Source organism: Lepidochelys kempii, chromosome 19, assembly GCF_965140285.1.
Source record: "Lepidochelys kempii isolate rLepKem1 chromosome 19, rLepKem1.hap1, whole genome shotgun sequence".
Classification (NCBI taxonomy): Eukaryota; Metazoa; Chordata; order Testudines; family Cheloniidae; genus Lepidochelys; species Lepidochelys kempii.
Window position 1 is genome coordinate 17,965,808 of NC_136398.1, and position 27,815 is coordinate 17,993,622.

A 27,815-nucleotide genomic window follows, 5' to 3' on the forward strand; every position below is an offset into this window, starting at 1 on the left:
CGTATCATCTGGTCCACTCTCCGCATTAGTACCTGTGGAGAGAACATGAAAACGGTTACTTACCTGTGTCTGCCCTGCTGGTACATGGACGTTCCCCATTTTTCTTCTGGAGGTCACATGATGCCAAATTTGTTCACCATCCTTCTGTCCCCGATGTGCAGCCTGCTCCTAATCTTCAGAACCTTGTGCCTGTAGAAGCCTATCTTGACATCCGTCCAGGGAATCTTCAGTTTCTCTTATGCAACACAGGGTTGATACCTGTTGCTCCAGACCTTGAACCTTCTCTTCCAGTATGGAGACCAGCTTGTACTTTGTACAGACAAAGTCGCATCTGTCCTGTGGAAGAAAGACAAACATAGCAAATCCAGTGCAGGTCACAACAGCTGAACACCCCCCATCCATATTACCTTCCTTCTACGAGCTTCCTCAGGAGTTGTAGTCATTACTCAGAGAATCCGGCAAGATGTAAGCCTCAGTGGGCTCTCCCCAGGCGAACTCCCAGGCAAACTCCTTTTGTCTGGACTACTTGCTCCAGTTAAAACAGCAGGGCCTGGCCCTTGCATCTATTAAGGTGCATTTAGCAGCCATCTCAGCCTTCCACCCACCAGTGAACAGCAGGTCAATGTTCTTTCATGAGATGACGGTGTGGTTTCTCAAGGGCTGGAGAGGCTCTGTCTTCAGGTCTGCAAGCTGACAGCCTTCCCCTCCTCCCATGGGACTTAAACCTGGTTCTTTCAAGACTCACGGGTCTCCCCTTTGAGCCATTAGCATTGTGCCCCCTGCAACTTCTCTCTGGTTACCTTCCATAACTGTTCTTCAAGATGTGCTGCTCATATCCGTTCCATGTTAGGTGTGTGCCACGTGCACTGTTGCTGGAGAATTTTCCCTCAGTGGTATCTGTCGGGCTCACTCTAGCACCCTCTGGAGTTGCACAGTTATGCGCCAGTATGAGACGCGCCACCGGCCCTGCACCCTCTCAGCTCCTTCTTGCCAGTAACTCCAACAGAGAGGCAGGAGGGTGGGTCCCAGAATGGACATGAGCAACACATCTCAAAGAACAACAACTACGAAAGGTTAAGTAGCTGTTTTTTCTTCTTTGAGTCCTTGCTCATGTCCATGCCGTACAGAAGGTAGCCTTCTTGGTGGCAATCACCTCGGCCAGAAGGGTCTTTGAAATCAAGGCCCTTATGTCAGAACCACCTTACACTGCGTCCTTTAAGGACAAGGTCCAACCGCGCCTCCATCTGGCCTTCGTACCAAAGGTGGTGTCACAATTCCATAACAACCAAGCCATTTCTCTACCAGTCTTCTTCCCGAAACCTCATGAGAACTCTTACGAATGGTGGCTTCACTCATTGGACATTCGGCATGCCCTCGCTTTTTATATTGAGAGGACTAAATGCTTCCCCAAGTCCACGTAACTCTTCGTAGCAATAGCGGAAAGGATGAGAGGTTTTCCTGTGTGAGCCCAGAGGATCTCGTCCTTGCCTGTATTCGGGCCTGCTATGAGCAGGCAAATGTCCTGCCTTTGGCCATTTTGACCACTCACTCCACAAGGCTTTGTCAGCAGCGTTTCTCACACAGGTCCCAGTCCAGGACATATGCAGAGCTGCAATCTCGTCATTGGTGTATACCTTCACATCCCACTATACCATCACTCAACAGCCCCAAGACAACACCAGTTTCAGAAGAGTAGTGTTTCAGTTAGCATGTCCATGAACTCCGAGCCCATCTCTGGGGGGACTGCGTGTGAATCATCTTGCATGGCATGGACGTGAGCAAGCACTCTAAGAATTAGGAACAGTTACTTAACCTTTCGTAGTTGTTGTTCTTTGAGATGTGTTGCTCATGTTCATTCCGTGACCCACCCTCCTGCTTCTGCTTCTCTGTTGGAGTAACTGGCAAGAAGGAGCTGAGAGGGTGCAGAGCCAGTGGCACTCGTCATACTGGCGCATAACCGTGTGACTCCAGAGGGCGCTGGAGCCGGCCTGACAGACACCAGTGAGGGAAAATTCTCCAGCCGCCTTAAAATCTAGGAATCTGAGTGTTCCACTGAATACCTTGTCTCTGTATTAGACACATACTGAATGCTAATCCTTCTGCAATTCCCATGCTTGAGTCTTTGCATCCAGCAAATTCCTAACAGGATTTTCTTTGGAAACAATCTGTCTTTAAGTGCATGGTAAACTTGCTCATCTCCATTGAATATCTCTCTAATCTTTCTTCTGGGCTGGATCACTCCCATACCAGTGGCATGGGACAGGGCCTGCCAGTCATGGGCACTTACAGCAAGAAGGAACCACTAACCCTATTCTTCCTCCAAGAAGAATAATTTTAAAGCCATTTTAGGTAGAGAGAATGTTAAATAAAGATGGTTGAACTGTGTGGACTTCTGGACAGAACCAGTGCCTTACCTGTTCGTTTGATCGGTGGACATACGCCACTGGTTGTCATTAGAAAATCAGTTACCAACGATTATCACATGACGGCATCAGTTTTTCCCTTGCTTAGAGCAGGGATCTCCGTTACGTTAAATGCTGAGTGTTTAACAGCTACTGCTGTGTCTCACGGGAGGAGAATGACAGACAGGGAACGTATTCTGCTCCACTGTACAGCCTGACCCCAAAGATTCTTGTTTTTATTTTATTTAGGCTTGGACAAGGCTGTGGGAAGCTGCTAATTGACAAATGCGGTTTTCTGGTGTTGGTTAAAGTGCCAAGGAGAATTATCTTTAATAGAATCTCTCACAAAGTTTAGCTGAATTTAACAGCAAGGTGAAGCTGCAAATATTGCCAGTGCTACACACCAACTGCATATTCATCATGGATCCCACAGCTGGGAAAAGATGTTTATTCCTTTAGAAGCCGATGGCTTAAGTTTTCTGGCAAGGGTCTTTGCTGCTTCAGCAGGCTGGAAATGCTTCAGCAGATCTATTTTTATGGAATTACTATCTAAATTACCAAGTCAATCAGTAATTCTGGTGTTCATTTGACACTAAATCTGATTTGTTCAGCTTGGGCCCTAAATTTCCCATTTTCAGTGTGCCACAGGTATTTGTTCTGGCAATCTGGCTGCACTGTAGAAATTGTCTATGGGGAAGCTGGAGGTTTTGACAGTTGGGTAGAGGACGGTATGAGCTTTCAGCACTTGGGAAGGCATAGGGAAGTGGTTTATGGCTGTGGGATAAGCACACTTGCTGGATGTTCCAACTAAAATATTCAGCAGTACAATAGTCAATGTTGGCATTTAAACTGTCACAGCTCAATTTTTGGAGTTAACGCTCCTTTAAAGTGAGTGGGATAGTTCATGCCTTTCAGAGCTGTTTCAAGCTGTATCCAAATACTGCTGCATCAGTTACTCTTGGGGCACTTTTGGAAGATTTTCTTTTCAACAGTAAGGGCTTGAAATTTTTTTTTTTAAATTTGATTCTGTGGTAAATTTCACAGCTGCAGAATAGAGGGAGGCTGGCTTAAAATAAAGATGGCAGCAGGTTCTTGATGTGTGAGATCAGACTCTGGGAATTCAATGTTGTCTGAATAGAGGGAAATGGTTAGTTATCTTGCAGGATTCATTACATGTGAAGAAAACTGATCGTTCTTTTGGGAGCCAATAAGCAAGGGAGGTTCAGCTCATGGAGCTTAAGAACACATGGAGTGATCTGAATAACGTAGTTAGATAACGGTCAGTCACTCTGATCATTCATGAATTGAAGAGCTATGTGGATGAGGGCTGTGGTTGCATAATCGGAGCTCCCATGCAAGTGGCAGATGCCTTCCATTCTGACATTTTGCAGCATGGCTAAGTCTGGTACCCTATAAAATATGTAGAGAACTCTCTCCTCCTCTCCTACACAAATCTGATGAACTACTTGTCACTCCAGTATGTAGTGATGTTCCTTAAGGTTCCAGTTAACATAAACTTCACGAAAACTTATGCTCAAATAAATGTGTTAGTCTCTAATGTGCCACAAGTACTCCTGTTCTTACTGCCATGAAAGCAGCTGAGGCCATGGCTATACCAGTCTGTTACAAAAGAGCCTCACCGAAACAGCTATTCCAGTTCCGTGTGCCAATAAATATTAACATTTAACTTGGACATTACTGTATGAGCCCAGAGCAGCCCAAGTCTGTCTGTGGTCTCAATAAGGCCTGGATTGATCACAGGGTTAACAGAACTGCAGTACTACCCCCTGTAGCAGACACCACAGTCATCTGGAAAATAACCAGCTATTTCAGACATTCAGCTTGCATTGCACTTGTGCTATTGTATTTCTTTTCTGTCCAGTCAAGTATTGATTCCATTGCTAATATACGCTTTCAGACATGTGGTAATAAATCTTGATCACCCCACGCCCATTTTCTGTATATCTTCCCACTACATAAATCCCTTATTTTAAAGCTAGATTAGGTTGCTGAGTGACAGTGTACTGACATTTTATCATAGAATATCAGGGTTGGAAGAGACCTCAGGAGGTCATCTAGTCCAACCCCCTGCTCAAAGCAGGACCAGTCCCCAACTAAATCATCCCAGCCAGGGCTTTGTCAAGCCGGGCTTTAAAAATCTCTAAGGATGGAGATTCTACCACCTCCCTAGGTGACCCATTCCAGTGCTTCACCACCCTCCTAGTGAAATAGTTTTTCCTAATATCCAATAGACCTCCCCCACTGCAACTTGAGACCATTGCTCCTTCTTCTGTCATCTGCCACCACTGAGAACAGCTGAGCTCCATCCTCTTTGGAACCCCCCTTCAGGTAGTTGAAGGCTGCTATCAAATCCCCCCTCACTCTTCTCTTCTGTGGACTGACTAATCCCAGTTCCCTCAGCCGCTCCTCCTAAGTCATGTGCCCCAGCCCCCTAATCATTTTCATTGCCCTCTGCTGGACTCTCTCCAATTTGTCCACATCCCTTCTGTAGTGGGTGTAGTAAGAGGCCCTGAAACATAAACCCTTGTATCAGAGGCCTGGTCTGAGGCCTAAAGCCTGAACCAAAGTACTTCCAGGGATTGCTAAGCAAAGCTGGGCTGTGAGCCAGAGGCAGGCCCTAATTGCAGAACTTGGTAAGGAAAGGGCTCCTAGAAAGAATGCCCTAATGATATAAGTAGTAATAAGAGGAACGTTTGCCAAGATGGCACCTGGACATCCCAATACGAGGACACTTCACAGAGATAACAAGGAACAGCCAGGTGCATCCCAAAGACAGGGTCAAAAGGACAGCATAATGGACAGACCTGTTTGTTTGAACCAACATGATCAAAGGGGGAGACAGCACCCTCATGAGTCAAGGGGCTGTACCTCAATATGTCAGTAGAGATGAGTAATCTGTCCTGCAACTGTATAAAAATAGGTCCCGGAGCGCATATCTTTGTCCAGCCGAGGGGACAGTGGAGTGTCCCGCCCCTGACTGAGCTGTGTCCATTGCCAGGGGGCACAAATTCATAGTATGTCCCGTAGAGTCTATAGGAAACTATTACTGTGATTTGTTTGACAATAAACCTGAGCAGGTGCCTTCATACCTTACTAGAGTCTGTGGTCATTGGGGGTTCTCTTGGGATCTGCTGCGTCAGCTATCTGCACAGAGCCAGGGCAGCACACAGAGGGAACACGCACACAGCCGTCTGTTATTGTCAGACAAGAGCAGAGCACCACACCGGTAGCTACCGACAACAGTGGGGGGCCCAAAACTGGATGCTATACTCCAAATGTGGCCTCACCAGCGCCCAGTAGAGGGGAATAATCACTTCCCTCAATCTGCTGGCAGTGCTCTTACTAATGCAGCCCAATATGCCTTTGGCCTCCTTGGCAACAAGGGCACACTGCTGACTCGTATCCAGCTTCTTGTCCACTGTAATCCCCAGGTCCTTTTCTGCAGAACTGTTGCTTAGCCCATCAGTCCCCAGTCTGTAGCAGTGCATGGGATTCTTCCGTCCTAAGTGCAGGACTCTGCACGTGTCCTTGTTGAACCTCATCAGATTTCTTCTGGCCCAATCCTTCAATTTCACATCATTTACAGAGCCAAGCACATAAAAGCAAGGAGATTAAAAGTGAAGTCATCCTAAATCTCATATTATCCACGTACTAAGCACAGTGGGCCCAGTTCAGGGCTAGGTTGTTGTCGTTTGCCCCACTGAAGAGCGATTACAGCGTGGGTCTAAAACGCTCTCAGTCAGCAGTGTAGTGTTTCACGCCCACTTTGTGCTGGTGTAAATGATTCCAGCTGGTGCTGGGTAAATGGAGAGATGGGCAAGCAGCTCAGACTCCCAACGGCCCAGGCCCCAGGTGCAGCAAGTCTCCTTTTCTCACGTAAGCTGCAGGAGGGAGAGCCTGAGTCAGTTGCCCAAGGGCCCAGTGATTCATGGCTGAGATGGGAATGGACCTCAGAGCCTTGCCTGCTATGTCCACTGAGCTAACCTCACCTCTGCCAGGGTCTGGGTGTGGCATCTTGTTTACATGTGGGGGCTGGAATCCCTTCACCCTGCCAGCCTGAGCCCCCACCAGAGAGACACTCGTACAGCAGCACTGCTCTCCTCGGACAGTTGGTGGGAAATAGCCGGGGCTCTGTGACCGACAGCTGCCTCTCCTGTAGTAGTGACCAGTGGGAGCGAGGAGTTGGTCTAGGAGCTGAGGGGGACACTGCTGACTTTTTCACTTCAGGGTCGTAGTTCGTATTCATCCCTCCTCCCAAGTAAACCCCTTGCTATTGTGGCTGGTAGCTGGAGCTTATGGACTCAGTGCAGTGCACACAAGCCTGCCCTGGCCTCCCACAGGCCACTTCTCCTAGGCTCCTCTGCTCCCCCGTGGAGCCTTACCCCTCTCGGCTCTGCCCTTTGTCTAGGTATTGGCCCCTGGTGCTGTAGAGCCTGAGCACCTTCATAAAGCCCAGCCATCTGGCCTGCATTCCCCCATTGAGGCTTGACCCAGGGTGCTCTTCTCTGGTTCATTTGTTGCCGTTGTGTTTGCACCAGCAAGGTCTGGTGTGTCTCTTCTTGGACGTAAATGAGGAGCTCGTCCCCACTCCGGCCTTAGCAGTTTCCCTCAGGCTGTGGTGGGAGGAAGGTTTGAGCCCATAGCCTTAAGGAGGCTTTCTTGTGGCTGGGACACCTTCCTTGAAGCTAAAAGTCTCCAGCCTACATCTAGAATAGCCTGTGTGCCTAGGAGATGCTGGCAACATCTCTGCTCTGGGTGCTGAGGGCTTCAGGCTGGTAAAGCCTGTGAGATAGCTGTTGAAGATGCAGGCTAGGCCACCCCATTCCTGTGTCAAATGCTTGTAACCCTCTAATGGGCAGAGACAGAATATGGGGTGATCAGCCACTTACTGCTCACCTGATCCAAAACTGCATTTCCCCTTGCTGACTAGCATGTTCATCTGGGTTATCACAGGGATCTTACCAAATGCACAGGTCGACAGTTGTAAACAACAGCTTCCAGAGGTGAACTGCCACTCTTCCCACCCACTCCTCTAGAGGTTGAAATCAATATCAGGCTCTCACTTAAGAGGTGAGAAGTCTGGAGCCTGCCCCTGTGAGCAAAGAGTAAAGAGATGGGACTCGTAAATTAGGGGTGTATTGTCATTTCAGTGCCCTCGCACATAGGGAGTCCTCTAGTCTGGGAGATGAAGAGTGGCAGTTCACCTCTGGAAGCTGTTGTTTACAACTGTTGACTTAGACAGACATCACTGCATCAGTTATACTCAGTTCACATGTTGAAGGTTTTCTCCATGACCATGAGGGTAGACATCTGGATGGACATTTACAAAAGCAATTACTAATGTATGTGCCTCCATTTGAAACATCCATTGGTGTCTCAGGTTGGGCTCCCAAAACCTGATGCACCCCAAAATTAGTGGAAATTCCTGAAAATTTGGGCCTTATTTATTTTTTTCACAGATATTTAAATTCTAGAGCAAAATATTAATCTGCTGAGCTGGGTCACTTCACCTCCTGTCCCTATGAGAAGATGAGCAGATGAATGACTAAGGGAGGATAAAGGGGATGCAAAAAAACAAGGAAACTTGAGAAAAGGGCTGAGAGGAAAAAGGGGCTGTCCCCTTTAATAGTAGGCAAGTACCCAAAGGGCTGTTTTTTGATACTGGGGCAGACTGACCTTGCAGCCTGGAGAGCCCTAAGAAGGAAGTGCAAATGGACTGCAGGTGCCAGCTGCAGGCAATTGCGTGTCACTTCATTTAGGTTGGGCAGTACCTTGAGTGGAGCATGCCATCTTATTTGGTCCGGACAGGAGCTAGCACTTCGGGTTGTGAGTAGCAGCCCCAGTCTGTAGGGATCAAGGGTGAAGGCCGCCTCTCGCAGCTGCAATGCATTGGAAAGTTGTGGGCACTGCAAATTTGACTTTTTGCCTGCAAGTACTAGAAGGGGCTTTCGAATACAGCACTGCCTCTGTGACTGTCAGGCGGGTGCTGACCGGCCCTCCTGTTTGGAATGTTCTCTGTGTGTTCTCCATGATAGGCCACCACATACAGTAAAGAAAGGCCAGGACATGATAACAAGGTAACTTATATGAAGAGGTAGGACTAGAGCCTTGCTCCTCAGGGAGTTCAGTGCCAATGAAGTAAATGATTCAATGAAGTAAATGAGTCCTGGGGCCGGTTTTGTTCAATATCTTCATAAATGATCTGGAGGATGGTGTGGATTGCACTCTCAGCAAATTTGCGGATGATACTAAACTGGGAGGAGTGGTAGATACGCTGGAGGGGAGGGATAGGATACAGAAGGACCTAGACAAATTGGAGGATTGGGCCAAAAGAAATCTGATGAGGTTCAATAAGGATAAGTGCAGGGTCCTGCACTTAGGACAGAAGAACCCAATGCACAGCTACAGACTAGGGACCGAATGGCTTGGCAGCAGTTCTGCGGAAAAGGACCTAGGGGTGACAGTGGACGAGAAGCTGGATATGAGTCAGCAGTGTGCCCTTGTTGCCAAGAAGGCCAGTGGCATTTTGGGATGTATAAGTAGGGGCATAGCGAGCAGATCGAGGGACGTGATCGTTCCCCTCTATTCGACATTGGTGAGGCCTCATCTGGAGTACTGTGTCCAGTTTTGGGCCCCACACTTCAAGAAGGATGTGGATAAATTGGAGAGAGTCCAGCGAAGGGCAACAAAAATGATTAGGGGACTGGAACACATGAGTTATGAGGAGAGGCTGAGGGAGCTGGGATTGTTTAGCCTGCAGAAGAGAAGAATGGGGGGATTTGATAACTGCTTTCAACTACCTGAAAGGGGGTTCCAAAGAGGATGGCTCTAGACTGTTCTCAATGGTAGCAGATGACAGAACGAGGAGTAATGGTCTCAAGTTGCAGTGGGGGAGGTTTAGATTGGATATTAGGAAAAACTTTTTCACTAAGAGGGTGGTGAAACACTGGAATGCGTTACCTAGGGAGGTGGTAGAATCTCCTTCCTTAGAGGTTTTTAAGGTCAGGCTTGACAAAGCCCTGGCTGGGATGATTTAACTGGGAATTGGTCCTGCTTTGAGCAGGGGGTTGGACTAGATGACCTTCTGGGGTCCCTTCCAACCCTGATATTCTATGATTCTATGATTTAAAAATATTATGTGAACCAAACTGTACCATAGAATCGCTATGGCTGGTAATTCCATGTTTGAAAATTAAGAATATAGCAGCAGTGTTATACTACTGTCCACCTGACCGGGATGGTGATTGTGACTGTGAAATTCTCAGGGAGATCAGAGAGGCTATAAAAATAAAAATCTCAGTAATAATAATAATTAATAATGGGAGATTTCAACTATCCCCATATTGACTGGTGTGACAAAGTTCCTCCTCTGCCTTGGTGGGTCCTGCGCTTATTGGCGGATTTGTTCACCTCAGAGATTCACGGCAGCCCTCAGTTTGGCCACTTTTGCTAGAGGCTCAAACCTGCTGTTCACTCAGCTAACTTCATCACTGGCCAGCATGGGGAAAGGGAGGAGAACAATCCCCACAGTCTCTGCTGACCCACCTAGTGGGTCAGGGGACAGGCCAGGGACCTTCCCCTCTGGTGGGACCCACAGTCCAGGTCAACTCCTCTTGTCTCAAATCGGGAGTTGAGGGGGATGGGGGGAACCCGGGCCCGCCCTCTACTCCGGGTTCCAGCCCAGGGCCCTGTGGATTGCACCTGTGGAGTGGCTCCTGTAACAGCTGCGTGACAGCTAGAACTCCCTGGACTACTTCCCCATGGTCTCATCCCAACACCTTCTTTATTCTCACCGCAGGACCTTCCTCCTGATGTCTGGTAATGCTTGTACTCCTCAGTCCTCCAGCAGTACGCCTACTCACTCTCGCTTCTTGCACCTCTTGCTCCCAGCTCCTCACACACGTCTCACTAACTGAAGTGAGGTCCTTTTTAAAACCAGGTTCCCTGATTAGCCTGCCTGTCCTAATTGATTCTGGTAGCTTCTTAATTGTTCTTGAACAGCCCATTATCTTACTCAGGGGAAAGGGACCTGCTTAATCTGGGGCTAATATATCTACCTTCTATCACTCTCCTGTATCACCTATCACCGCACTTTCTATCACCGCACTCCTGTCTCTGTTATTTTATTAGTTGTGCCCCGGAATCATTTGGCTTCCGGGTCCTGTGGATCCTCCCCTTAGGCTGGGGATGTGGCGGAGGGGTCCTTTAGCAGTTCCTGGATCCCAATAGGATCACTCTCCTGTAGCCATCTGGCCTGACCCCGTCACACTGGGTACATGTCACCTCAGGACGGGATATAGAAAGAAAGTTTCTTGATACCTTAAATGACTGCTTCTTGGAGCAGCTAGTCCTGAACCCACAAAGAGAGAGGCAATTCTTGATTTAATCCTACATGGAATACAGAATCTGGTCCAAGAGGCGAACATACCTTAACTGCTTGGTATTAATTTAACATCCCTGGGGGGGATACCAAAGTAGCTACCATGGTAGCTTTTAATTTCAGAAAGGGGGACTACACAAAAATGAGTAAGTTAGTTAAACAGAAATTAAAAGGTACAGTGCCAAAAGTAATAGAGGCTCAATTTAGATGTATACCCAAACTAAAAAAAACACAAGTAAGAGGACCAAAAAAGTGCCACCATTGCTAAACAACAAAGTAAAAGAAGTAGTTAGAGGCAAAAAGGCATCCTTTAAAAAGTGGAAGTTAAATCCTATTGAGGAAAATAGGAGCATAAACTCTGGCAAGTGAAGTGTAAAAATGTAATTAGGAAAGCCAAAATAGAATTTGAAGAACAGCTAGCCAAAGACTCAAAAAGTAACAGCAAAAAAAGTTTAAGTATATCAGAAGGAAGAAGCCTGCTAAACAACCAGTGGGGCCACTGGCTGATCAAGATGCTAAAGGAGCACTCAAGGAAGCTAAGGCTATTGCAGAGAAGCTAAATGAATTCTTTGCATCGGTCTTCGCAGTGAGAGAGATTCCCAAACCCGAGCCACTCTTTTTAGGTGACAAATCTGAGGAACTGTCACAGATTGAGGTGTCATTAGAGGAGGTTTTGGAACAAATTGATAAACTAAACATTAATAAGTCACCAGTACCAGATGATATTCACCCAAGAGTTCTGAAGGAACTGAAATGTGATATTGCAGAACTACTAACTGTGGTATGTGAACCTATCATTTAAATCAGTTTCTGAACCAGATGACTGGAGGATAGCTAATGTGATGCCATTTTTTTTTAAAGGCTTCAGAGGCAATCCTGGTAATTACAGACTGGTAAGCCTAACTTCAGCACTGGGCAAATTGGTTGAAACTATAGTAAAGAACAAAATTGTCAGACACATAGATGAACACGATTTGTTGGGGAAGAGTCAGCATGGTTTTTGTAAAGGGAAATCATGCCTCACCATCTACTAGAATTCTTTGAGGGGGGTCAACAAGCATGTGGACAAGGGTGATCCAGTGGATATAGCGTAGTTAGATTTTCAGAAAGCCTGTGACAAGGTCCCTCACCAAAGGCTCTTAAGCAAAATAAGCTGTCGTGGGATAAGAGGGAAGGTCCTCTCCTGGATCATAACTGGTTAAAAGATAGGATACAAGGAGTAGGAATAAATGCTCAATTTTCAGAATGGTGAGAGGTAAATAGCCATATCCCCCAGGGGTCTGTACTGGGACCAGTAGTGTTAAACATATTCATACAAGAACTGGAAAAAGGGGTAAAAAGTGGTTGGGCAAAGTTTGCAGAGGGTACAAAACTACTCAAGATCATTAAATCCAAAGCTGACTGCGAAGAGGTACAAAGGGATCTCCCAAAACTGGGTGACTAGGCAACAAAATGGCAGATGAAATTCAGTGTTGATAAATGCAAAGTAATGCACATTGGAAAACATAATCCCAACTATACATATAAATGGGGTCTACATTAGCTAAATTAAATTAGAGATCTTGGAGTCATTGTGGATAGTTCTCTGAAAACATCCATTCAGTGAGTAGCAGCAGTCAAAAAAGCCAACAGAATGTTCGGAACCATTAGGAGGGGGATGGATAACAAGACAGAATATCATAATGCCTCTGTATAAATCCATGGTACTCCCACATCTTGAACAGTGCATGCAGATGTGGTCGTCCCATCTCAAACAAGATACATTGGAATTGGAAAAGGTTCAGAAAAGGGCAACAGAAAGGATTAGGGGAAAAGAACAACTTTTGTATGAAGAGAGAATAAGAAGACTGAGACTTCATCTTGGAAAAGAGACGACTGGGGGATCTGATAAAGGTCTATAAAATCATGACTGGTGTGAAGAAAGTAAATGAAGTGTTATTTACTCTCTCAACACAAGAACTAGGGGTTACCAAATGAAATGAATAGGCAGCAGGTTTAAAACAAACAGAAAGAAGTATTTCTTCACACAACGCACAGTCAACCTCTGGAACTCTTTGCCAGAGGAAGTTCTGAAGGCTAAGACTATAACAAGGTTAAAAAAGGTTTCAGAGTAACAGCCGTGTTAGTCTGTATTCGCAAAAAGAAAAGGAGTACTTGTGGCACTCTAAGGTGCCACAAGTACTCCTTTTCTTTAAGGTTAAAAAAGGAACTAGATAAATTCATGGAGGATAGGTCCATCAATGGCTATTAGCCAGGATGTGCAGGGATGATGTCCCTAGCCTCTGTTTGCCAGAGGCTGGGAATGGGCAATGGGATAGATCACTTGTTGATTACCTGTTCTGTTAATTTCCTCTGTGATGCCTGGCATTGGCCACCGCTGGAAGACAGGAGACTGGGCTGGATGGACCATTGGTTTGACCCAGTGTGGCTGTTCTCATGTTCTTATGATAATTGAGCAGTCCACCTAACTTAAGGCAGAGTGTCCCATGTTTTAGGAGGAAGGGCTGCCGTATGGCTAAAGCACTGGACTGGAAGTCAGGGGATTTGGGCTCCTACATGAGATGTAGAAAAACCATCTGCACGCTCAGCTCTGAGCTCTCTAATTAGGGCTCAGCGAAGGTTGCTGCTGCCTGGGGATGGCGGCGTTTACGGACAGAAGCCACTCGTATTCGGACCCACAGCTGTGTGCGCGAGTAATTATGTCACTGTGTGTAAACGATGGTCGTCGTCCTCCTTTTGACTGCAGTTGTGATTCCAAAGAGCCCGTTCCCTGTCTCCGAAGGAAGTGCCGAGAAGCCCAGCATGCACGGCAGCCTGAAGACTGCTTTGGGGCTCCAACCTGAGCAAAAGCGTCGCAAGTCGGGCAAGAAGCGCGGCCGGACGCCCAAGGCCTTGATCCATCACCCCATCCCCACCCCTTCCAAGTCGGTGGAGCCTCTGAAATTCCCCAAAAAGAGGGGACCAAAGCCTGGCAGTAAGGTAGGTGACAGGGTATGTGTCTGTGATCACATGTGAATGGGGCGTGTGTGCCTCTGGGGTGGAGAGCCGCTGTGTTTTGTGCAGGGAGCTGGAACAATTTGTACAGTGCGGGTGCTGAGAGCCAGTGAACCAAACTGTAACGCCTGTGTGTGATGGAAACCGCACCCCCAGCACCCTCCGTCCCCTATGCTTTTGTGTGTGTAGGAGGCAAAGTCCAGCCCTAGGACTGACGGGTAATGGGAGCACACCCATGGAGTGTGGGGGCTGGGAGCATCTCCAGACTCCAGCTCCTCAGCCCCGCAGGGCCTGGCAGCACATGTGCTGGGCAGGGGTGTGGAATGGAGGGAGTAACTAGACTCCAGCCTCACGGCCACAGGGATAAGCATATTTACAAGTGTCAGGAAGCATGGCCAAGCAGGGGGTGGGGTCTGAAGAAGGCAGTGGTGGGGGGGTGGGTAGAGCAGGATGGGGGGGGGCGAGGTCTCTTGAGGGCGGTGGCAGAGGTAGGGGGGGACGGGGTCTGATGAGGGCAGTGGAGGGGTAAAGCAGGGCGGGGTCTGAGGAGGTTGGTGGGCAGGGTTTGAGCAGGATGGGGGTGGGGTCTGATGAGGGCGGTGGCCGGGTGGGTAGAGCAGGGTTGGGGGTGGGGTCTGATGTGGGTGGGAGGGTAAAGCAGGATGGGGGCGGGGTCTAATGAGGGCAGAGGGCGGGGCAGGATGGTGAGCTTGTGTAAAAGGAGAACTCTTCCCAATCCCTTTCTGCAGAGGAAACCTCGGACTTTGCTGAATCCAGCCCCCACCTCTCCAACAACGAGCACCCCAGAGCCAGACACAAGCACTGTGCCCCAGGATGCTGCTACTATCCCCAGCTCTGCCATGCAGGCCCCCACAGGTAAGCTGGGGTCACCCCCTCAGTGAAGATGATGCAGTTAAGGAATCTGGGGGAACCCAGAAAATATCAAGTGAAGATGCCACGATTTCCAAATGTGGCAGCAAGTGTGGCCGGTGCAGAAATGAGAGTGGCCTAATGCAGAGAAGAATCAGGCTGGAAAGAGACCCAGAGGCTCCCCAGGGCTTCCCTCATCTCCTCTGCTTCTCAGGACCATGGCTAGAGCTAGGCGATTGCACTGTGTTTTCCTGCCATAAATTATTGCTTAGCGGTACCTAGAGGCATCCCCTGTGGGTTGAACGCTCCTTTTGCTCATAGAGGGATGTCTGCATAGACACTCGAGACCTTTCACTCTGGGCTGAGGTGCACCTTGCAGCCAGGTGCAGAGTGCTCTCTTGGAGCCGTATGGTTGCACACTCATGCGAGCAACGCAGCCGCTCTAGGAGGGGCATTTCTCCGGGCCCAGGCTGCTCTGAGGCAGGAAGGGCCACAGCACTCTTGTTCTCTCTGAAACCAGAGAGGGGGGCAGCCTCTGCCGTCGAGTCACCCCAGAACCCTGCAGTAAAAGTCAGCGTGTCTGCTGCTGTGTCTTGCTGGGTCCACTGAGCTCCTAGTAATGTGGAGAGGCAGCCAGAGTTGCTTTGGGCAAAAAGGAGCAAGGGTCGAGAGCCTAGAAAGACCAACTAAGGTTTCTGTGGGGTTCCGTTCTTGAGTCAGAACTAAAGCTGACCCCGGAAAGGGGAGTCTGTTACTAGCTCTGCCCAGCACAAGGTATGGGCTGGGCCCACTCCCCCTCAGCACAGCTGGACCGATATCCAAGGAAGCCTAAGGGACCTAGGCTGGAAATTCAATGGGAGATGGGTGCTGAACTCCCTTAGGCTCCTTTTAGAGTCTCAACTGTTATCCGGACGCTCCACACGCCATTGTGCAAACCCGCCCACAGCTTGGCATACTTGGAGCACTAGGACAGGGGCCGTGGAGGAGATGCTAGGAGGATGGAGGATGAGCCCAAGGGAAGTGAGTAATCAGCATTGTGGGCTTGTACCTCTTCTAAATATGCCTTGTGCTGGTGGGCAGCAGACTAGTGGCTATGCTGGACTGGCTTGGTTCACCCTGTTTGTGAGTGTATGACAGCAGGCAGGTCCTGTGCTGGCAGGAGGGCAGGGCTGTGGGCGGGCGGCTCTTGCGGGGTAATGGTGGACGTATGACAGAAGGCAGGCCCTGTGCTGGCAGGAGGGCAGGGCTGTGGGCAGGCGGCTCTTGCGGGGTAATGGTGGACGTATGACAGAAGGCAGGCCCTGTGCTGGCAGGAGGGCAGGACTGTGGGAGGGCAGCTCTCGCGGGGTAATGGTGGACGTATGACAGAAGGCAAGCCCTGTGCTGGCAGGAGGGCAGGACTGTGGGAGGGCAGCTCTCGTGGAGTAATGGTGGCCGTATGACAGCAGGCAGGCCCTGTCCTGGCAGGAGGGCAGGGCTGTGGGTGGGCGGCTCTTGCGGGGTAATGGTGAGCCTATGACAGGGCAGGTTCTGTGCTGACAGGAGGGCAGGGCTGTGGGCGGGTGGTTCTCGCAGGGTAATGGTGAGCGTATGACAGCAGGCAGACTCCATGCTGGCAGGAGGGAAAGGCTGTTGCAAAGCAGCGATGCATACGCTGGGCAAGCAGCTCTCGCAGGGTAACCTTGAGCCTTCTCTCTCTCTGCAGTCTGCATTTACTTGAACAAGACCAGCAGCACCGGGCCTCACCTGGATAAGAAGAAAGTTCAGCAGCTGCCTGACCATTTTGGACCAGCCCGTGCCTCTGTGGTGCTGCAGCAGGCAGTACAGGCCTGTATTGACTGTGCTTACCATCAGAAAACTGTCTTTTCCTTCCTGAAGCAAGGCCATGGGGGAGAGGTCATTTCAGGTAAGAACCAAGCTTTCTCCCCACTGCCCTGCTTTCTAAGAGGTCTTTGGTGGAACCCTCTCCCTGGAGCGTAGCACCATCCTGTTGTCAGCTGTGGCCATCCCCAGCTGGGGAAGTCTCCATGGGAGTCTGGAAGGCTCTGAGCTCTGTACAGGGATGATGTATAAAGCCTAAACAGGCGAGGATGACTTCTCCAGCCATAGGTGGGGTGTATAACTTGTTTGTGCATGTAGGAATAAAACTCCCATGTGCCTTCCAGCCAAGAATCACAGTGCCATTCTCAACCACTAATCAATGCAGTCCCACAGCACCCCATGAGCTAGGGAAGTGTTGCTTTCTTTCCCCGTTTTACAGATGAGAAAACTGAGGCACAGAGAGGTGACATGACCTATCCAAGGCAACACAGCTTGTTGGTGGCAGATCTGAGAACAGAATTCAGCCTCCTTGGTTCCCAGTCCTGTGCATTAGCCTCAAGCCCATCCTCCCCTGTTTCATCAGTGTTCTTTGTGCTACATTATGTTTGTTTTTTTCAATGATACCAGCTGCTCCCTAAACCTGTAAGGGAAAGGGGAACGTTCAGCAGCTTCAAGTTGATCCATGGTGGCTCATGTTAGTTGTTTCCTGCCTCATTAGCCATCAGTGTTGGGTGCCTGAAAATGTACCCATGAGCACCAGGGAATTGTGCTCTGAGTCCTCCCGGAGGTGCCACAGAGAGTCCCACAGGTCTGGTACAATGGGCTGGAAAGTGTGAACCCTTCTCTTCTGGACTTTGCCTCCATCAGGTCTATCAGAATGCTGCTGCTAGACTCATCTTCTTGGCTCATCGCTCTGTCTATGGATTTGGGTACACAGGGCTTTATTGCAGACTGACTGCTGGTTTTTCTAATTAAAATGGGCTGTGTCCACACAACATAGTTCTTCCAAATCAACTGTGCGAATTGGATAATCCACTTTGAAGTGGTTTAGGCTCATTTCAGAATGAGTTAATGTGGAGAAATGTTCATATGGACACGTCTGTATTTTGGATCAACTTTTGAGTCCTACCACTGATATCCCACACTGCATCGCTTCACGCCAGGACTGACTTGTCTGTGTGTGTACACTGTCTGCTGTGCTGGGCTCGTGGCAACTGGATGTCCCCATGTTTAAATGGTGGGGCACAGATTCCACACTCCTGGAGTGTTACAGCAAACACCTGGAGATGAGCAGCACAGGGGTTTCCTTGCAATCTGGGGAGAGGAGCCAGTGCAGTCATGCCTAAACAGCAGCCACCCTGAGGAGAAAATATACATGTGTACAGCTAAGCAAATGGCCGAGAGGATCCATCCTGGGACATGGCTCAGTCCTGCAACACAGGGAAGGTGTGTCACTGGCAGGATGACCAAGAGGGGCTGTCCTGAGATGTGGCTCACTCTTGCAACAGAGGGAAGCAGTGCTGCCGGCAGAATTATAAGAACAACCAAGGACAGACATGGCCTGACAGTGCTGCAATTACCTACCTCTGCTTTAAGGAGCTGGATTGGATTTTCCCAGGTACATTGAGGATAGTGCCAAAGGCACCAAGGAAAACCCCAGTCCCGACCAGGACACGGAGGAGGAGGAGGTGGTGGTGTCCCCAGAAAGCCAGGATCTCTTCTCCAGGCTAGAGCCTGACCAGACCCCCAAGGAACAGATAGTCCTGGGCAGAGGGCCTCGGCCAGTAAGTATGATGTGCTGTATTACAATTAAACTGTGTTGATGGGGTTAAAACTTTGTTCTGGGAGCCCATTAGTTGCCACCATTTTGGGTAGATGTGAACTCTGCTTCTGTCCCCCTCCTCTCATGCTCAAAATGGTGTCCATGTCTCAGAATTAGAGTTCTGCAGGGTTTACTTCCCTGATATTTTCATTTCCCACACCAGGAAATTTTTCATCTGTCACACCAGGCCCCCACTCTGCAGCCCTGGTTCTGTCTTCCTTGTGGGCCCTTCTCCCAGTCGTCCACTGTGGACTGCCCCCAGTCCTCCTGCCACAGTCAAGCTAATGGTACCATGGTGGTTGTAATGTAGACATGCTTAGTGAAACATCACTTACAGGAAAGTAATACGATATAAAAGACTTTGCTTCACTGTTTAATGCCCTGAGATTCCAGCTCTGTTAGCATTTCATGAGGTATATTGCCTGAGTTAAATGCAGAGAATTAAACTCCCATCGTCTTTCTGAACCAGTCCCTTCTTTGCTCTTGGTGATCTGTATTAAGGTTACATCCTCCGACGTTAGGTGCACATGCAGTTACTAACATGGCCTCTGCAACTCCCCAGCCCAGGCAAACCTTCAAATCCTTCCACCTACCCCCACCACCCCACCCATGCAAAGCACTGGCTGAGCCCCCCTGCCTACTGCAGCCCCCCACCGCACCAACTGCCTAGGATTAGAACAGGAGTCATGTGCAAAGAGGGAGTAAGGTGAAGCTCTCCCCCCAGGTTGAGAAGGGACCATTGAAATGGCATTCTGAAACTGAGGAAAAAGCAACATTTTATCATTCCAATTCTGGTCCCTATGGCAATTATAATAACTACTTCTGTTTCTTGCTTCCCAGCTTCAGCCCCCGTGAACAGGACTGTTAGCAACTTCCAAATGGCTGACTAATCTCTGGGCCAGGGAAAAGAAGGCTAAAGACCATGTTTGAGGACCTCAGGACAGCATTGTCGAAGAGGGATAAGAAGCCAAAGGAGTGGAGGAAGTTCTTGCAGGGGGAGGACAGAGAACATGGAGAGAATGAGAGACAGAGGCAGCTCCTGGAATTCACGCAAGAACAGACTGTCTTGACAGAGAACATGATGGCGCCATATTCTGCCACAGCCCCACCACCTCAACTCCAACCCATTCCAGCCCTGCAATCCATGAGCAGCTGGGAGCAGCAGTACCCTTCCAAAACTCCGGCCACAGGCATTTCCCGACCCCACCCACCAGACTGAAAACAGCGAGCATTGGGAACCCTCCTTCGACCCCATAATGACAAACAATGCTTTCTTCCTGTGTCACTCCACGCGCCAAGGAAAGACACTAGGCAGAAATCCTGCCCTTACATATGCCTGTGACTTGTGCAGCACTAACATGTGCATTCAGTACTTTTATCATATGCTGCACTTCTGCAGTGTCCCGTTGAGTAAAGCTTGCACTGTGTGCACTGTTCTATGTTGTGGTTCCTGTTACGATGAATACACAGTTCTGATCAATAAATGTTGTTGTTTACACTAGTTGATGTTCAGTAAGTGATTTTTGACAAAAGTTCAATAAACTTTCATAACATACCACCTCTCCCATGCACATAATAAAATGCCCTTTCTCAAAACCATAGCACAAAGTATTTAAAAAGCAAAATAAACTTTTTTCACTAGCCCATACAGAGCAATGAAACCCTGCCACAATGCACAATCAAATTACATTGCAACATTTCAGCTCCTAGCCTCAAAGTAGGAGCTCAAGGCATCCCCTGACCTTGTGGCCTTGACAATTTGCTGCAGTATGCATTGGCCATTCATAACATTCTGAAAGTCTCTACCTCTCCCTCCCAACCATCAGCAAGGCTCTCTCCCTGCTCTCTCAGATGTGCAAAGCACAGCAAGGCGGTGATCATGAGCAACCTCCCACCTCATCATGAGACAGCGTTGTCTCCCTTTTAGCCTTCCATGCGCATACTCCAGTGTAATTCTGCAGCTACTCAGGCCAGAGCTGAACAACTCCCTTTTCCTGTCCAAGTCTCCAGCAGAAGGCTTCATAAGCCAGGGAAGTCCAGGGTGAGCTGGGTCTCCCACACTGATGAGGAATCGCAACACCATTAATGTCCATAGCCATCCTGGAAGCAAAATTTTCACTTTTCATTAAATAAAGCTGTGTGTTTCAAAAGTCCTGGTAACATGGACTCTCCAGACCATCCCACTTATTATTGGTGAACCTGCCGTAGAGGTCAGCCAGGCGTAGGAGCAGCAGGGAGAAATACTCCTTGCTTTTGATGAACTGTGAGGCCTAGGGAGAGGGGCAAAGTATAGGCATATGGCAATGGCCCTGAACAATTCAGAAACCCTAGCCATGCCGATCCATCAACAATCTCCTGTGCAGTGCCAGGCTTTGTGACCCCGGACATCAGCACACACCTCCATGACAGCAGCCCAGATGGCTGATCTACCAACACTAAACTGGTTAGCTACTGATCAGTAGCATTGAGGGTGGTGAGCTTCCTAATAGTGATGGTCATGCCCTTCTCCACACTGAGGGCAGCTCTCATGTTGGTATGATGCCACTAAAGCTCTGGGGTTCCTCACAGATGTCTCGGGAAGGGCCTGTTCTCATCCTGAAGTTCTGCCTCCACTGTTGGTCACCTCAGCAGGATCATTATCCTTCCCTTCCCAGGATCATTATCCTCCCCCTCCCCCCCCGGCTCCCCCAAGCCAGAGTTGGCATCCCAAACCCAGAAACAGCATCCTGTGGGGTGAAGCTGCTCCAGAAAAGCATTATCCACAAGTAGCTGCTCAGTTTCATCCTTCTCCTCCTGCTCTACCAAAAATAGCTCAGCAGCATGACAGCTGCCCAGATGTGTGATCAAAAATACATGCGTGGCAGCCTGGACCGCAGTACACAGCTGTGTTCCTTCTGTGCTGGCTGACAGCAGTTTGAAAATGGCACTGACTTTCAAAAACCACATGACTCCTGGGATGTGATGAGAGGAATCATGGGAATTTGCTGCTCTGACCCCAAGACTCAGAATTCCGGTGCCTTATGGTAGATAACCCACAATGTACCATGAGAAAAATCCCAGAATGCATAGAGCCCAGCAGCGGGACAGCACCATGAAATATCCACTTAGAACACTGAGCACCTCTTCGGAAAAGAGTAAATGCCATGTGTAAGCTCTGAGTCAAAGAAAGAAGGTAAAAGCTGGCCATGTGCACACAATTACTTCAGAATAGTTATTCCACAACTGTTAGTGCACACAGAGCTAATCCACCAAACCCCACCATGCAGACAAGCCCAAGGTCATTTCCTTCTGACATCCTACCCCTGGCTTCTCTGCTACCCCTCACACACAGAAAAGCTTCCTGTAAAAATTCACAAAGCTGCTACGTTGCCCTCCTTGAGATCCTTGGATGGACCCCGAGCCAAGGGCCAGAGGGTGCACAGAGAGCACCAGTTAGACCTAAGGCCTCCCTTTTCTCTGTCTTGCTCCGTGCTTGGGTGGATAATGTGACACCACCCAACAGGTGTCTTACAAGAGAGCGTTCCCCATGGCAGCTCCCCCGGCTGCAGCTGTGGGGAGTAGTGTTAGTGAGCCAAAGCCCAGGTTTCACCCTCTAGCTGTGAGGTTGCACTCCAGACTCTCCAGAGATTGCCAGAGTCCTCCAGGAGTGGGTGAGGGGTGGAGCTTTTGTTGTTTCTCATGCAAAAAAAAAAACCCCCAGAAATAGCCCCAACGGCCTTCTCCGACCCACTTTTTTTTTTTTTTTTTTTGAGATACTTTGAGGTCGTATTTGTCCACCACCCAGGAGCAGAGCACGGACCCTGTCCTTGCATGCCCTGCAGTTCACCTTTAAAGATAAGCTTTTCAGGCACAACAGATTCGCACCTGCTGCTTGGTGCAGCAGGCTGGTTCTGGCCTGTCCCAGAGGGCAGAGTTCCCCGGCATTAAGCCAGGGGAAAGCAGTGGCTTTTGTTTGCTTTAGCTAGCCAGGGGAGGAGGAGGTACAGGAGCTGGCTGTGCAGGCTGGGAGTTTATGTGTTCAGCTCTGCTTGTTTCTGTCTCCAGCGGTGTTTGATCGGGAACAGCACACTCTGAACCTGCCGGCAGTAAACAGCATCACCTACGTCCTCCGCTTCTTGGAGAAACTCTGCCACAACCTGCGCAGCGACAACCTCTTTGGGAACCAGCCTTTTACTCTGAACCATATGCAGCACTCCCACGAGTACAGCCACGACAGGTACCTACCAGGTAGGAGCTGGGGCTGGGGGTGGCTTTCTGGTGTCCCTCGAAGCACCACATCCTAACCAGACTTTACCCTTCAGCTAAGAGATGGCAGTGGTACGGATGGCAGTGGTACCCACTGTTCGTGGGTTCACTGCACGACATCTAATGTCACTCTCACCCTCAGGATCCCCGCTGCTGCACTTTCTGCCTGTACTACCTGATTTCCATTTGTGCCAACAGATCTCCACTCATCTGTCTCACCCTCTCTGCATCGTCGTTCGCTGCCTTTCCTTCGTGGCTAGTCTGAGAAATGTAACCTGATCTAGGTTACCGATCCATTTAGGAATTAGGCTAATGAGAGACTTTGTGTAGAGAACAGAAAGGTGATCCCAGGCATTAGGTAAATGGAAAGTTTAAATAAGTCGTACCTAAGTCATATCTGTCATGGCTGTGACTCTTGTCCCACCAGAAAGAACACCTGGTGCTTGGTGCCAGCAGGAAAGCTCTGTTTATACCTACGGACTGGGAGCCACACTGCTGGCGTATTGTGCATGGCTGGACTTTGCTTGTCTCGGCATAGCTGGTGCTCTCACTGTCTGAAGCGACACATCCTGGGCATGTTGGCTCATGCCACTGTGCAACAGAGACTAGGTTGCAGTATAGCTTTGCAATTAAAGTGCTACGAGGTAGACTCACAAGAGGACAAATAATGTCCCAGCAAGGACTAAATGGTGACACCCCACAATGCAGGAGGGACGGACTGCCATGTGGGAGCCCATGGCAGGCTGCTGGAGTCCTCTAGAGGGGATGGGAGAGGAAATCCCTCTCAAGCTCTTTATCTCAAACTCGATAAAGGTTCCAGGGCTAATGGGTCATCCTGTCCCTTTGCTCCACCGCTCCAAAATTGGTGAGTAACAAGCTCAGCAAAAGTGAAGGCAGCCCAGGATTCACACTGGAAACCACCTACTGTTGGCTATTGGCTGGGAACTAGGAATCTCCAGTGTGCAGAGGAAGCTCCTAGGGGGAGTGGCTTTGGGAGGGAGGAAGAGCTGCTATTCCCTGGGAGATGGGGTCAGCATGACTCCTAGAGGAACAAGCTCTGATCTGGTGAAAATTTCCATGCAGTAACCCGTCCTGCACTTTTGCTGTGCCCTGCTTCCCCTCCCACCACCGCTTCCCAGGAAGGTGGGGCATGTTGAGAGCAGAGGCCCTATCAGCCTGCCCCTCAGAGTGACTCCATGCGGGGAAGGGTGGCTAGCAGCAGTGTGAAAAGGGTTTCTGGCTGCTAGGAGGCTGATGGCATCATCTGGTGGTGCTCTCAGGGGCTGGATCATTAGGCTGGTGGGAAGGTTTTCCTTAGTGGAGGTGTGGGGAGGGCTGTGGAGGGGGAAGGGATCAGCAACAGGGAGTGAGGGCAGGTCCTAGAGAGGTTTTTTGGGGAAAAACAAATAGGTGCAGCAGCCTCTTTGTGCTGAGCCCCTTGGGGAGGGTTCAGATGGTTACACCAGGCTGCCGCACAAGGCAGCGGAGGAGATCGCTTCTCTAGCTCCAAAATCCTGGGAGGGGCATCCTCACGGGGACTGGTGTTGGGTCCGGTCATGTTAACATAGGCATTGCATTTCTGAGTGAGGATGGCAGATACCATGTTACTGAAATTCACAGATTACTCCACATTGGGAAGAGTTTTGGAGACCAGTGAAAACAGAGAAGACAAAGAATTGAGTGAGGTTAGGCCCAGCAGATAATGATGAGATTCAGCCTAGAAAAAGGTTTCAGAGTAGCAGCCGTGTTAGTCTGTATTCGCAAAAAGAACAGGATGACTTGTGGCACCTTAGAGACTAACCCATTTATTTGAGCATAAGCTTTCGTGAGCTACAGCTCACTTCATCGGATGCATTCAGTGGAAAATACCTAGAAAATTGCCTAGAAAAAAGCAAACTAAATACATCCTGGGGGAAATACAACCCAAATCACAAGTGACAGCAGGCTGGAAACATTTGGGAAGCAGCAGCTTTTCAGGAAACCAAGAGGTCATTGTGGGCAGTAAAGTGGATCTGAGCTCGCCATGTGAAATGTTGCAAAGAATCAGATAGATACAAATCTGAAGGCATCTCATCACAGATCATCCTGCTAGATGGCCCTGCGGAGACTGTTCCTGGCAGGTTGTGTACAGTACAAGGTCCTTAGTATTCGAAAATTGGAGCCATGCTGGAGGGAAGGGCATTTGGAGAAGGGCAACAGTGCTGACGAGGGAGCTGGAGGGATGGGTTTGAAGAACTCTGGGTATAACTGGGCCAAATAATGACTAAGGGATAGAGAATTTACTAATTGTCTAAAGCCTGCATATATGTAAAGGCTGCACAGACTGTGGAGGGAAGGAATGGTTTGGGGTGAATTGAGATATATAACTAGGAGAAACGGGATGAAATTAATTAAAGGAGGTGGAATGGCAACAGCACCCAATAGCTGTGTGCCATCACCTATAGCTGATTTTCAGAACGTTGCAAAATGAAAATTAAATTTGAAGCCAACAAGATCCAGATGGTTCCCAGAGGTTTGCCAAGCCGATGTGAGGTTCTACATGGGTCATAGATGATCCAGGCAGGACTGAATTTCCCAGGAAGTCTCCATTCCTAAGTAGGGCTTGTTCTCTTTTATAGACAGAAGCAGTTCATTAGACGGCACTCTGCAGGGACCAGGCCGAGGTACAAAGCGATACTCCCAAGATTCCCCTCCATACAGCGCTCCTCTCTCCCCCAAGTTACCAAAGAATGACCGTCACCCTTTGGAAGGTGAGCACAGCATCGCTTCCCAAACCTGGCTGTTATAGTTACTCTTAACCAGTGTAGAATGATTGGATTTACAATGCCAAATCAGCCATGGGTCCAGCAAGTCTGTTTTTCAGACTCCAGCAGGGGCCAGTGCCTAAGGCTTCATAGGAAGGTGAAGAAAATATAGCACCCCAAGCCAGAACAATGAAGCAACCCTTTATGACCCCTGCTTTGATCATCTTGTGCCATAAAGCATGAGATTTGACGATCCTTATTTTAGTCTCTTATTATTATTATATGTTGTTAGTGGTCATAAAATTATCCAGGCATTTTTAATCAATCCAGCCACAGTATTGTACTCCATGACCACCTGCTGTAGTGAGTGCTAGAGGGAACCTGCTACCCTTTTCCAGCCATTTTACCCCCAACATCCCATCTGGTCCCTCAGTCAGCACCAATTAGTGCATGAGAGCTCTACCAGGATTTACCTCAATGAGCAGCATCCACAAAACCAGCTAAGTAAACCCACCTGCCCAAACCTCTTGGCTCTCGGAGAGTTTCCTTTCAACTTCTAAACTGTCAGTCACATGAATGCTTGGGAGGATGCGCTGGGCCACATACCAAACATAGCTGGGTGAATGCCCTCTTTGGCACTTGGTCCATACATTCATACAATATCAGGGCTGGAAGGAACCTCAGGAAGTCACCTAGTCCAACCCCCTGCTCAGAGCAGAACCACTCCCCAATTTTTGCCCCAGATGCCCTAAATAGCCCCCTCAAGGATTGAACTCACAACCCTGGGTTTAGCAGGCCAATGCTCAAACCACTGAGCTATCCCTCCCTCCATCAGCCTGTGTGTGCATGTGAGATATTTCCAGAGGGCTGATGTAGCTGGAAGCTTTCTCTGCTTAAGGATTTGAGCTGAAAGATCCAGGACCGTAGAGCTTTCTCAGTCAGTCTTCGTGTAATGGAGCAAATATGTGTTAAGCATCCTGTAGCCTTTAGACTAACAGATGTGCAGTGCTAACGGCCTTGATGTAAGGATGCAGACTATATTAGCCAGGAATGAGTGTGAGCATCAGATGCTCTGTTTAAATCCCTGTGTTCTGTAAACATTTGGAATAAAATCCATGTCTTGGATCAGAGTGAGAGTCTGTGCAGGCCGTTTTCAGAGGCAAATGGGACTTTTCTTGCACAGTTCACTGGTCTGTAAAATTCCTTCCGGCCAACAGGTTTCCCAGGGAATAGAAATGAAAGTCACTTTCCTTTCACTCACTTAACCTTAGACCAGCTCCAGGCTATTACTGCAGCCAAAGCCTCAGCACTCAGGCTGACGTGCAGTGTGGTGTCCGGAAACGCCCCGGTGACGGGAACGATTAGTATGGAAGGCATCAGGGTGTTCAGTCAGTCGAGTAACAGCCTAGAAATAACTAGCAGCTAATCTGTCCTTCCAGAAGTGGGTTCTCCAGCTACAAGAGAGGAAAGCCCTTGTCTGCGCTGCAAAGAGAACGCTTGCGAGGGTTTCCAGTACTGAATGCAGTTTGGCCGTAACCTCAGTTGCTTAAGTGGTGCTGAATGCAGTTTGATTTAGGGCTACGCATGCAGCTGAACTGTCATCAGCCCTAGCTCGGCTTGTAGTGTCCACAAGGCTTCAGACAAGCCTGCAGTGTCACTGTTCAAATGGCTCCTCTTTGTTCATTGTACAGGAAATTTGTTTTTCCAGCTTTCTTCTTTAAAAAATGGTTCATTTAATTCACCCAGAGGGAAAACGTCGTTCATAATAGGTTTACAATTAAAAGACATTTGCATTTGTCATGTATGGTGCAAAATGCAGCACAGTCCAGGTGTTCCACTTTACCTTCATGGTGATCAGGTTTGTCATGCGTTGGCAGGTTTGAAAGCTGGGAATGGTGACTGAATGCTGTGCCCACAGTGTCACTTCAGCACCTCCTGCCTGTCAGGGTGGAGGCTTTGGTATGCTTGGAGAATTTGCGATCCAAATATTTTCTTCTTCAAAGAGCAGCTTGAATTCTGTGCTGGGACAAATGCATTTGATTCCCCTCTGCCAGCCTCCATTTCTAGACGAGACATAACAAGGCCCAGTAGCTGGCACTGCTGAGGCAGAGACCTGGCTGGTGGCTACAGGCTGGTCTCTTGTACAGTCTCCTCAGGCTGTGTGGTTGACATGCCCCATGTTTCATGGCTAGCCAGGGTTGTCCCATCATCTCATCTGCTCTGAGGTTCCGAGGCCTGGGTGCGTTGCGGGGGTCGCTGCTGCTGCTTTCACCCCACACTCCTATGCCTCACCGCACTGCACAGCATTTCCTCTAGCATCAGTACTGATCTCTGGTGCATTCCAGGTCTTGAGCCCCCCAGCAACCGCAGCTCTTGGGACTGCATGGGTTTCATCTCGAGCCAGGAAAGGCCCAAATGAGGATACAGCTTGCTTGCCATCTTCCCTCGGTTTCTCTCCTAGTTAGGGCTGGTTTCTTTCAAGTAGTTAAATTAGTGCAGCAAAATTCTCTCTCCAA

At 49.0% G+C, this 27,815-nt stretch overlaps 1 protein-coding gene across 6 annotated transcripts in view; it reads left to right on the top strand.

Moving 5' to 3' along the window:
* Positions 1 to 27,815, top strand: part of SCMH1 (Scm polycomb group protein homolog 1) — a 121,059-nt gene that overhangs the window by 70,150 nt on the left and 23,094 nt on the right. For 5 of the 6 annotated variants that reach the window (XM_073317931.2, XM_073317932.2, XM_073317933.2 and 2 more), the window contains 5 exons: positions 13,550 to 13,782; positions 14,547 to 14,673; positions 16,373 to 16,573; positions 22,355 to 22,537; positions 25,174 to 25,305. In XM_073317931.2, coding sequence (XP_073174032.1) covers positions 13,550 to 13,782; positions 14,547 to 14,673; positions 16,373 to 16,573; positions 22,355 to 22,537; positions 25,174 to 25,305 — 876 coding nt within the window. The remainder of the gene's footprint in view (positions 1 to 13,549; positions 13,783 to 14,546; positions 14,674 to 16,372; positions 16,574 to 22,354; positions 22,538 to 25,173; positions 25,306 to 27,815) is intronic. The other variant, XM_073317934.2, reaches the window with a different exon arrangement.